At 42.4% G+C, this 12,800-nt stretch overlaps 1 protein-coding gene across 1 annotated transcript in view; it reads right to left on the bottom strand.

Moving 5' to 3' along the window:
• The window catches only part of Mmp20 (matrix metallopeptidase 20), a 40,833-nt gene that overhangs the window by 3,207 nt on the left and 24,826 nt on the right, over positions 1 to 12,800 (bottom strand). Inside the window, exons 7-8 of the mRNA XM_036194368.1 lie at positions 11,911 to 12,047; positions 10,922 to 11,078 (exon numbers count right to left, since the gene is read on the bottom strand). Coding sequence (XP_036050261.1) covers positions 10,922 to 11,078; positions 11,911 to 12,047 — 294 coding nt within the window. The remainder of the gene's footprint in view (positions 1 to 10,921; positions 11,079 to 11,910; positions 12,048 to 12,800) is intronic.

Here is a 12,800-nt window from a genome sequence, read left to right as displayed (position 1 = left end):
AAGTCTTGTCTATGACACCTGATACCAAATTACAAATAATTCTCTGTAAGTATGGCCATTTCATTCATAAACATTTGCCCCATCATTTAATGTGGATTAAAGGATATAGCTGTGAATTGTTTCCAGTGACTTAGTGATATCACAGTACGGAGATATCCTGTGTAGATTTTCAGGTGGACCTTCCTCTCCACATTTGTAGTTGAAGACTAATGTTGGCAAGGGCCTGCACTTTTGTTTAACTGAATCTAACACTGTACTTACAATGTAGGTTTGTCAAGCACCTCTGTTGGCATGGCCTTGTTCTTCTGAGACAAGGTCTTCCCAGGCTGGCCTTGAACTGGTCATGTAGCAGAACTCCTGATCCTCCTGCTTCCTCTGCTCAGTACTGAGGCATGTGTCACAACATTCCGCTATTTCTGGTATGTGTACTGCCAGCTTCTGTATACTTCAGTATACTCTTCTGAGAGTCACATGTAGTGTCCATACTTACTTCAGTTTTATGGCCACATAATATTCAATTGAAAATTGATCACATTTTATCTACCAGTTCAACACATAAAGGTAATTTGGATTGTTTCTATGATTTGATCCTTACAAGATGTTGCCATAAATACTTGTATATAGCTCTCATTTCCTTTTTGAACATGCCTGTGAGTATAATTTGAATCTGATGGAGTTCTATTGACCTTTCTCTGGTATGGAAGATAGTCTTCCATTGTGGCCCCATTAACTCCCCACCCTATCAGTACTTGTATGAAGGTCCTGACTCACCTACATTCCCAACAATACTTGAAAGGATTTGGCTTTTTGATTAGAGTTTCTAATATGTATGAAGTGACATCTTGTGGTTTGGTTCATCTTTATCCAATGACATTGATGCCAGCCACCTGTCCATGTGTTATTTGAGCATTTGAACACATTTTTTTGAGAAATGTCTAGTTAGATCCTTTTGTCATATTTTAACTGGATTGTGTGTCTTTCTAGTAATTGAGCTATACGACACAAGTCATTTGTGAGGTCTGACTTACATTTTCCACTCCCTATGCATTATTACACTTTCTTGTAGTGTCCTTTGAGCAGAAAACTTCTTAATTTAATAAGGTCCAGTTGGCCTGATTTCAGTATGTGTGTGTGTGTGTGTGTGTGTGTGTGTGTGTGTGTGTGTGTGTTTATATCTAAGCACATGGTGTCAAATCCAAAGTAAGGGAACTTATATTTTTCTCTAAAGTTTTTTTTTCTCATTTTAGCATTTATCTGTAAGGTATTTAACCACTTTTGACTTAATTTTATTCACGCTGTGAAGAGTCCAGTCCCATGCTTTTGTGTGTGGCTCTTCACTTGCACCAATGGAGTTAGTTGATATGTATTGCCACCCCACTGAATGTCCTCAGAAGCTTGTGAGCCAACTTACCATAGACATATGGGTCAAATTCTAGACTCCAAATTTTATTCCACTGATGTATATGTCTGTCCTTATGGTGGTCACACTTCTCTGTTTGCTGCTCCTTTGTAGTGGGTCTTGAAATCAGGAAGAATGGACTGTGTGTATACATTTTCCTCATTCCTTCTTCTTCCCCCAATGTTTGAACTATTCGAGGGCCCATGAATTCTCATGTGAAGTTCATCCTGTCACTTTCTACAAAGCAGCAAGTGATACTCTGAAACTGTGCTCAAGCTGCAGATCGGGTTGGGAAGTAATGGTGTCTTCAAACTATGAGGGCTTGCAGCCCATGGACAGGTAGCACATTTCCATTTGGAGCTCATGTGTAATCTCTTCCATTGAGAGTTCAGTTTTTGAGAGCATGTTTTTCAATTTCTTTTTAGTTTACTTTTTAAAATATTTTAGTCTCTTCGATGCTATATTATGTAGTCATTTATTTTATTTTCATTCGTTCAGACTTGTTGAGTGCATTTGTTAGTTCTAATAGTTTTGAGTCTTAATTACGTCTTTCTTTGGAAAGATTAAATCATGCACAGGAGAAACAGTTTGACTTTCTCATCTAGATAGCTTCCATGTCACTTGTTCCTGCTCCACTGCCCTGCTTGGCACTTCCTGGAAACACTGAAGAGTGGAGAGTGGGGTGATTCTCTTCTCCAGTTCAGGAAGTTTCTCTCTATTCTATTCTATTCTATTCTATTCTATTCTATTCTATTCTATTCTATTCTATTCTATTCTATTCTATTTCTGTCATGTTTTCTTTTTATCATAAAATAGTGCTGGGTTTTACCAAACATCCTTTCTGCATCCAGGAAGACAATCCCATGGTTTTTCTTATGCTATCAGCACAAAACATGACCCTGTTTGATTTCTAGATATTAATATATTCTTACATTTCCATAAAAATCCCTTCTTCATCTTTGTGTATAATTATTTTAAATACTTGCTGTATTTCTAGACAGTACTTTTGGAGCACTTTTGGTTTTATATTTACAAATGAATTTCTTTATTTCTTCATAATGACTTTGCCCAGTTTTGGCGTCAAGGAATTGCTGGCTCATACAGCCTGCCGGGTGTTGCTTTCGTCTATGTTTTAGACAAGTTTGTGAAAATTTGGTATTAATTCTTCTTTAAATGTTTTGGTATAAATCACTGGTGAATAAACCCTTCCAGAGAATTTCTAATGTAAAATCATTTGTTCAGTATTATTTCAATTTGAAATATTTAGCATAAATTTTATTTTATAATAATTTGTAATATTGTTCTTTAAAGATTTATTTTATCTTAATAAGCATATGTGTGTGTGTGTGTGTGTGTGTGTGCATGTGTGTACACAAATGTGTATGCATGCATGTGTGTGCTCACAGGTACCAAGGAACATTTTTAAGGAACAGTTGATCACGACAAAAACTGTCAATTATTTTTATAAGGTTAAAGGAACTTGGCCAAACACAGGCACTGACAGGGTGTCCAAATGCACACAGTCTGCACAGATCTTGTGTGGCAGCAACCATCAGGCATGGCTAGTGATCTCTTAAGATGCAGTGGCAAGTGTGGGCAAAGGGAGCAGAGTATAGGAGGTACTAAACCGAGAAACAGGATGGTTGGTCTGGAATTATCAGGAATTCTAAAATAGGGACATGTTTTTGCTTTCAACTAAATGTCTTCTTATTTAAATAAAATACTGTTGGGCATGATGGCACATGCTTGTAGTTCTAGCACTCAGGAGGCTGAGGCAGGAGGATTGCTGAGTGAGGCTAATGTGATCTGCATAGAGAGATATTGTCTAAAAAGACACACCCACCTCCTATAAACAAAAAACAAAATACTGTGTCCATAAGCCACTTATCAGAAAATAAAGCAAGTATAAAAGCGATATGCTGTGATTTCCTATCCAGAGGACCTGGGTTTCATTCCCAGTACCCACATAGTGGCTTGTAACCACCTGTGACTCCAGTCCCAGTGAATCCAGCGTCCTCTTCTGGCCTCCACAGACACTGTATGCACAGACATACAAACAGGCAAACCCACCATATACATAAAATAAAAATAAATCAATCTTAAAAAGAGAAAAAGAAGGAAGTAGCCCGGAGTAGTGGCAAATACTTGCAGTAGCTCCTCTATCAAGCTGGCTCAGCAGGGGAAGGCACTCGCCTCCAGCCGACAAGCTGAGCTCCGTCAGCAGGACCCATGTGTGAGAAGAGAAAGGTGACTCCTGAAAATTGTCCTCTGACCTGAACATGCACATGATGAAATGCAAATCTCCCCTCCAACAATTAAACCGATAAAAATAAAAACAAACAAATAAATCTGTCATTGGTAGACATCATGTAATTGGATTCTATTTATTTTTAAATCTAATCTGATAATCACTGCTATGCTGTGTATTACTGATGAAGTTAGATTTGTGCTTGCAGTCTCATCTATACAACATATACATTTTTCTCTGTCCCTCCTTGATGTTGTCTTTGTATTACTGAAAACTTTCTAAGGTAGCATTTTAACTTTTTAATATTTTCTTAAGTTATTTCATTAGTGGCTATTCATGGGCTTACCATGTATATCTTTTTGTTGTTGAGTTTATTTTATTTTATTTTATTTTATTTTTTTACAGAGTCTCATGTAGGCCAGGCCAGCCTCATATTCACTGTGCCACTGTGGGTGGCCATAACCACTTTCCATGTGCTGAGATCACAGGCACACTCTACGCCCAATGCCTCATCCATGTACACCTTCACTTCAAACACTCAGCTTCCAGGGCTCAGCTGGTCAAATGCTTGCCTTGCAAGCCTGGGCATCCAAATTCACTGCACAGCACCCATCTGAACAGCTGGGCACTGTGGCACATGCTTATTGTCCCAGTGCTGGGAAGGCAGAGACAAAAGGTCCTGGGGCTCACAGGCCAGCAAAGCCAACTTAGCAAGTCCCAAGCCTGTAAGACTTAAGAAAAAAGAAAAGGTAGATAGTCTGAACAACACCCAAGACTGTCCTCTGGCCTCCACACACACAGACACACTGTGTATCTGTCCTGAACAAATGCACACACACATATACATATGCACTCAAAACTCGAATCAAGACCTCAAACAGAGCCTCAGTTGTGTAGTATCTTAATTCCAGTAAGATAGAGATTTACCCCTAAATAGCTCTATTTTATTCCCATCCTTTTTGAGATTTTGTAACATACAAGCTGTAAATAATTTTTAAAACTATAATTTTAAATAATTGCATGTTTTGTAATAATGCTGAGGGACAAGAATGCAAGTATCTATCTGCATTTTTCTTGTTACATCAGCCTTCTTGTTTAATTAACACTATCTGCGAATGTGTGTTATCATTTGGCGTCACTTCCATAGCTCAAAAAAGTTTTTCTTCTACACAAGCAGTGGTAATTACATGTGTGTATCTATATCACAGCCCACAGTATGAGTGTATGCGCATGTATATATGTCAGTTAAATAGATTTTGACGTCCGTTAAGAGATGAGAGAAGAGAAAGCACATTTACATCTTTCTGTTATCACACAATTACAGTTTCTGGTGCTGTGTGCATGTGTGAGTATGTCTGTGTGTATTATTTAGGACCACTTGCCTTCAGCATAAATAACTTCAGTATTTCTTGAAAGGCAAGTCAATAAGCCACAAATTCTCCCAGATTTTGTTTCCTTGAGAATATTCTGTTTCTTTTTATTTATCTATCTTCCATCCCATATATATTTTAAACATGCTCTCACTATGTAGCTCTGGCTGGCCTGGAACCCACTTTGTAGACCAGGCTGACCTTGAACTCACAGAGATCCTTCTGCCTGTGCCTCCCAAAGCTGGGACCAAAGTCTTGCACCACCATGCCCAGTCTCTCTTTGTGTTTAAATGATGGTTTTGCTGCATGAAGCATATCTGGCTGGGTTACTCCTCTGAACACTTTGAATAGGATTTCTGTGGTTTGTGGTCTCACCCTTTGACTTCCAGTCATTCACATTGCTGACAGAGAGCTATTTCTACGTCACAAAACATGTTCAGTTAATCTCTTATTTAAGATATTTAACAATACTTCCTTCTATAGAGTCTATGCGGGTCTTTGTAGAAAGTCATGGGTCCTCCCCATCTGTTCTGCCCTGCTTGTCTTGGACCAGGTCGCCTTGAAGGAATCACCTGCGGTTTTCCCCACACTAGCAGCCTATTCTTCTTGGGGCTTTTACTGAAACTGTTGCCTCTGCCTGGAAGCCGCGGCCCCGCCCACCTCTGCCTGGGGTTCCCCAGGCAGCTCTCAGGAGGCAGCTGTCGCTTCTCTGGGGACTCTTTCCTTTGCTATCACCTGTTTCCTCTTTGATCTGGCTCCCTGAAAGCCACACCGTACCTCATGAGGATGCTCTTGCACTTGAACTCTGTTCATCATTTATCTATAGACTTGTAGGATGATTAATGAGGATATATCAGGTGACAAGCAGCACACTTTTTTTTTTTTTTTTTTTTCTCTTTCAGTTCGGTAACTCTGTAAAGTGAGCACAGTTTCTGCTTCTATTTTGCAAATAAAGAAATAGAGAGATTTCCTGATTGCTGCTGGTCAACTTGATGTGGATACTAGGGCGCCCTTGTTCCTGCTGGTCAACTTGATGTGGACACTAGGGTGCCCTTGTTCCTGCTCACACCTCTTGTTTGTCTTGTGTTTTCGACACTGGGGGTTAAACTCAAGACCTCAACCTTGCTATGAGAGTGTTGGGGATTGAACTGAGGTCCTCACACTTGCAGGGGAGTGCAGAGGATTGCAGTCAAGGTTCAAACTTGGTGCAGTTGTGCACTCCTGAGCTATGTCCTCAGCCCTGCTGCACACGCTTAGCTGGAAGCTACGCCTCCTTTTGAGTATCAAGATTCCAGTATCGAACTTAGGATGTACTCACACCCAATAACTAGGTTTAAATCAGGTGATTTCACAATGAGTTGTTTTAAGAGTTCACAAGTAACTTTATACTTTACTATTCCTGCTTTTTCCACTTATATTTCTCTATTGTAACTAACTATGCAATCTTTAAGTGAAAATATCTTCTAGTATTACAGAGGCATCCATAAAGGAGAATGTGGAAATGTGTCCTTTATGCAGTGAGGCCTCAGCCCACCATATAGACAGCCTGTATTCTCACTGCCAGTGTGAGGGTGGGGCCTGTGGACTTGTAAATCACTCCACACGAATTCAGAAACCATTGATCATAACAAAGAATGATGGAGACATTGGCACTCCCACCCCACGGAACCCCTTGACACCATCTTCCTGTTGGCAGATAAAGGAGAGCACTGAAGGGGAGGAATTAGCCATCAATAATGGAAGAAGAACAAAGAGAGAAACGTTGGCTGGCTCAGTAGGGCCTATTAGAGAGAAGGGAAAGAGAAAAGGAACAGGTGTGTGGGAAACAGCCTTGCTCAGCTGTGCTTAGTGAGTTAGGCATCAACTTCTTCAAGAGTTCTTCGGGATGTCCCCCAAGCACTATGTGTACTACTTCCCTGTAAGTTGTGACTGGGTGACACGTGGTCCCTCTTAAGGCCTAACCTAAGCTGCCCCAAGCTAACCGCAGACCCTTATGGCGGAAACCTTCATTCTCCTGTACTTCATTCACTAAGTCTGACCCAAATCCCAGGGACTCAGGGAGTACTTTCCCCACTCAGAAGCATAATTTAACTTTAATTTTGTATCACAACCTGAATTAGCCTGGAGACTGAAACAGAGCCTAACAAATGACTAAGGCGAGGAGGTTGTGACCCATGCTCTGTGGATACTCGTGAGACCCTCACTCCCTGACTTGAAGCGTGTGGCGTATTTTCGTGTGGTCTTCTGGGTATTTTAGTGTGGCCCTATGCTTGGCCTGAAACTTCATTTGTTTCTTTTGCCTTCTCCAAATTTTTCTTTTTAGAAGAAAGAAGTATTGAATAAACTCCCACCAGCCATCCAAATCCTGAGGCAACCCCAAGAATGAAAGCCTCATGTTAAGAAGATGATGGCTCAGTGTGTAAAGGCGCTTGCTGCTGAACCTAGCACTTTGAGCCCAGTTCCCAGGACCCCATGGTGGAAGGAAAGAACTGACCCCCACAGGCTCTGATCTTTGACCTCTGACCTCCACATGTGCACTGTGGCCTGCATCCTCCCCTTTGTAGAAAATAAACAAAAATGTAACAAAATAAAACATATAAGGACAAAATGTCTGAAGAAACTTGGATCCCAGTGACCATGGAGTCACTAGCCCTCAGGAGATCTGCTCAGCTGTTTGATGTATATGGGGGAAAAAAAAAGCCTTAAGTATCGAAGCCACAGTGATTTGGGGCAGGATGGGGGCATCCCTGTTACCTGGAGCTGACCATACTTTCCAAGCAGCATAAGGGTTAGTGTGACAATTGCAATGCTGTACATGAGGCTTTGCAAAGCTTTACCCACAGGGCTGTTAGTAGGTTTTATCCTGGACTTCTCAGCTGGAGGTCAGTTGTCTTTAAATCTGCACACAGCAGAGCACAAAGGAGCAGATTCCTGTCATGCATATGCGCGTCTACGCTTTGGCAACTGTGGTAATTTCAGTCTGATGTCTGGCTTCCAGCAGTTCAAAAGGAAGCTCCTTTGATCTGTTCTTTGACTTCCTTGCTGCCCAGGGGGATACCGAGGTTAAATTAATGATTTGTTAATGACCACAGGTTTAAAGGTGACTACTTGTCAGTTGTGATGGGGTTACTGTCACTGAAGACTTTCACTTTCTGAGCTCATTAACACTTAAATCAGTGTCCCAGATCAACTTGGTAAGGGATTCTCTCTCTCTCTCTCTCTCTCTCTCTCTCTCTCTCTCTCTCTCGCTCTCTCTTTTCTGGTTTTTCTGGTTTTCCTACACAGGGTTTCTCTGTAGCTCAGTAACTCACTCTGTAGCCCAGGCTGGCCGGGGATTCTCTTAATCTAGATTCCTGAAGACTCTTTCCTGGGCTGTTGAGATGGCTCAGCAGAGAGAAACATCCGCTATCACAACTGACTAGAATTAAGTCCCTAGTGCTCCCATGGTGGAAGGGGAGAAGTGAATCTGGTGAGCTGTCCTTTGACCTCCACATGGTGCTATGACATGTGTGCTTCCCAGTAAATACAAACAGTAAGTAAGTAAGTAAGTAAAGAAAGGGAGGGAGGGAGGGAGGGAAGGAGGGAGGGAGGGAGGAAGGAAGGAAGGAAGGAAGGAAGGAAGGAAGGAAGGAAGAAAGGTTCTTCCTTCATAGATGGTCATGGAGATCCAGCTCAATGCTGCGATGCTATTTCCACTGAGAGCATTAGAGATCATGAAACCAGAGACGCTTTCCTTCCCTAATCCCTAATTCAGAGAGAATTTGAGACTTCTGCCCTTACCAAACTTCCATTCAGCATACTTTACCGAGGGTTGTGGTCATAGACTAACATGAGGAGAGACTATGATATTGCAGGTAAGTCCTCCAGTGAGATCAGACCCTGAGCACTGAGAAACAGATTGAACAGTCCTCATGTGTACTCCCTGAACCCCTGCTCAGACAAGCATCTACCCATCTGGTTAATGGAAAATACATCATGGAAACTGGGTTACTTACCCATCAGCCCACTGACCTTGTCAGCACAGTGTTGATTTTAGAGAAATCCTGAAGAGCATACGCTAACATGAAGATACTGATCAGTCCTTTGATGAACTTCAGGAGTATGTTTCAGATAGAAAGTTCTGAGAGAAAAGGAGCTGCAGAGTGGTTTATGTTGTCCCTGCAGCCACAGTTCTCTTAGGAAGTACACATGCTTTGAGCAATGCTTCCAGGGCTCCAAGTGTCTCAGAAGAGTCAGTAGGGTCAACGTTTGTTTGGATTTTCATAAAATTAATAATAATAATAATAATAATAATAATAACAAATCCTCGTGAGATATGTGTGTGCTCTGTGTTACTTTCTTTTGTCCAGATTGAGAAGGAAAGTATCAGTCAGATGGGAAAATATAAGAAAGAGGGGTTTTTTCTTATCAATTTCTTCTGAAAATGGTTAAGAGAACTAACATAAAATGATGCCAGGTAGAAAGGCATACACCTTTAATCCAGCACTTGGGAGGCAGAGGCAGGAGGTTAACTGAGTTGAAGGCCAGTCTGGTCTGCAGAATGAGTCTCAGGACAACCAGGGCTACACACAAAAACCCTGTCTCAAAAAACCAAAGAAAACTAAATGATAGATATATGGTAGATAGATAGACAGATAGATGATAGATGATAGAGAGATAGATAGATTATAGATGATAGATAATAGATAGACAGATAGATGATAGATGATAGATAATAGACAGATAGATGATAGATAGACAGATACATGATAGATAGGTAGAAAGATAGAGAACGTAAAATGAGACAAAAGTTCTCTCTAAAAAGCTGGGTGCTCTGCTGCCCTGATTTCCTTCAGAGCCTCACATGGGCACATGGTGGTTGTCTGTCACAGCCACCTGCCTAGAACCTGGTTTTGTTTCTTGTTTGATGTTCATGGAAATGAGCAACAGCAAGGAGAGAATGGAAGCAGGGTGGCCGTGTGGGTGATCTTTGAGGTGCTTGGCAGAGAGTCTCAATCAGTTCCCAGTACCAGTCAATTAAAGGCAGAACCTTGGCAGGTAGCTGTGGTGTGGCCCCATGTGCAGTGACGGGACGCTGGGTCAGACCTCAGACAGATTACAGACCCTGCAGGCCAGCTATGGAGTTAGACACAGACCCTCCCCGGAGACTTCTTTATGTTCTAATGTGGGTAGAAGACTTCTCAGCAGGCCCTTCCTTTAAGCAGAGCTCTCTTCCAGAGCCACATAGTGACTTCCTCCACTGTGACCCCCACTGTAACCCCACTGTGACCCCCACTGTGACCTCCACTGTGACCTCCTCACTGTGACCTCACTGTGACCTCCTCTCTGTGACCTCCACTGTGACCTCCTCTGTGACCTCCTCACTGTGACCTCACTGAGACCTCCTCCACTGTGACCTCCTCCACTGTGACCCCCACTGTGACCTCCTCCACTGTGACCTCCTCACGGTGACCTCCTCACTGTGACCTCCACTGTGACCCCCACTGTGACCTCCACTGTGACCTCCTCCACTGTGACCCCCCACTGTGACCTCCTCTCTGTGACCTCCACTGTGACCCCACTGTGACCTCCTCCACCTTTGCCTCTGATCACAAAGATTCCTCTGATCTCATGCAATGGTGGAATCTGTCCCCACTCAGGTATCTCTGTCTGGTAGTGGTGAACCAGGAAGCACTGTCAATGCTCTTTCAGGCCACTGGGGCCATGTTAATGAAGTCACTGAATTGTTAAGATGCTGGTCCTAAAGACAATCAGATGGTTGACTATAGCTCTGTATCTTAAAGACCGCCCCGTGGCTGACAAGTCAGCAGCCTGCTGTCAAGTCGCCTGCCCTAGTTTTTGCAAAAGATTTTCTTCTTCCTTCCCATCAATTGCATGTGAAGAAATGAAGGGGTAAGACCGCACCTGTAGTATTCCTCTCCCACAAAGAAAAGCGTCTTCTGAGGCTTCTTGAGGTACACCGCAGCATCTATTCGCTGCACACGCCTTGGGAACCCAAAGTCATAAATTGTCCGGGGAGGACCTTGCATCTGGAATCCTCGTGTGATCCAGTAGTGGGGACCTGGAAGCAAAGGCTAGAGTCCACGGCAATTCTGTAACCCTCATCAAGTCATTCCCTCACGAAGACACTCTATTATGGATGGTAAATGGGGCTAGTTCATGTGGATATAGATATCTAGTCACTCAATTGAAATTGTAATAGACTTCAAACTTCCCTGGAGGAAAGGCTGTATTTACACCCTGAGAAAGCAGCAACATTGATACATTTGTGTCTTCTTAAGCTTAACATCTTTTTGTTTTCAATGTAACTTTTGTTTGTAACCTTCTCTAACCTTCACATACACACAAGGAAGAGGGATAAGTGACATCTAATGATGTAACTCACTTAAGTTGACAACAGTCTTAGGTATCAGTGAAGCCTGGCAGTAGGTGTGTTCTGGGTGGCTTTGCTTGGCTATCTGTTGCTGAGATTGGTGTTATTCCAATCACTTTGCAGATGAGAAATAAAATCTCATGGCAGTTGGATAATATCTTAACATTATTTAAATAATGAAAGGCTGAAGCCAGAGGTTGAATTTTTGTGTCTCCCGAAATCACAGGAGTTTGTGTCCCACTAGCTGCTCTGTAGCAAGAATTTCAATTAATTCTAAAGGACCTCACTAGAGTGTGTCATGCTGTTCCGAACAGAGAGGCCAGGGACTGGGTATAAACTTCTTACCCCTGGCCGTGTAGTGCCTGCTAAACTCAAAGGCTGGTCCTGAGGACAGCCGTTCCTTCCATGGCTACAACAGTCTTGAGTGGCATTTAGTACCTAATCTGCCCCAAGACCACCAAGTAACACAGGTATGGCACCAAGGCTCTGCTGTATGTGTCTTTGAGGGATCTGCAGATACCTTTGAAGAAGAAAGCAAGGCCCCGCTCTGCCACTTCATAAGCTGCATCCACATTGGACATGAGCTGGGGGAAGGAGCTGGTGATGGTGCTGGGCCGAATCCCTGCTGCCAAGTGCACCTGCCTTCTCCAGAAAATCCTATTGGGTGGGCCAGAAGAAATCAACATCAAGGATTGGTTGATGATACTATAAGCCACATGGCAGAGAACATTGTGAAGTCCCCCATGCCCTTTGCCGTGTTTTAGAGAGTAACACGTTATATTGCTACTACTGTTATCACTATTATTATTATTTTTGAGATAGTGTCTCATGAATCCCAGGCTGGCCTCAAATTCATTAAGGATGACTAAATTTCTGGTGCTCCTGTGGGCTGGGTTCCTGGTGTGCTGTCATGTCTGGTTTTCATCTTTTAACCTTATACACCATTTCTTCCTCTTTCTCATTGTATTAGCACCTCTGAGACTTCATTTATGTGAAGATGTTCAAAACAGAGATGGTGGAGCAGTGGGATATTCATTAAACATGCATCCTTTACTCCCAAAGACCACTACATACAAAATTCTCTTTTGTATTCTATTTTAGTGTTTCCAGGACTAAAATCTCCAAAAGAAATTGCAAAATGAACAAGGAACTAGGCAAAAATTAAAGTTTCTTGTCATCTGAAGTAGTGGGACGTAGATGGGCAACTGTGGTACACAGCAGGATAGTGTTAAGAGGGCAGGCAGCCCAAACATGGCTCTGAAGCTTTTCCCAGGTGTTATTAGAATCACAATTTTCACACCAAGTCTGTCTTGATTTAGCTGTTGCAGATATTGTGAGGACTAACCTGAAGCAGAGCAGTCATCTAATTCAAATGTTTGTGCCTCTGGAGACACAGAACTTGATAAGGTC

Source organism: Onychomys torridus, chromosome 7 (assembly GCF_903995425.1).
Source record: "Onychomys torridus chromosome 7, mOncTor1.1, whole genome shotgun sequence".
Taxonomy (NCBI): Eukaryota; Metazoa; Chordata; class Mammalia; order Rodentia; family Cricetidae; genus Onychomys; species Onychomys torridus.
Note: the sequence above shows the minus strand (reverse complement) of the source record. Positions and strands in the feature narration are given on the sequence as shown.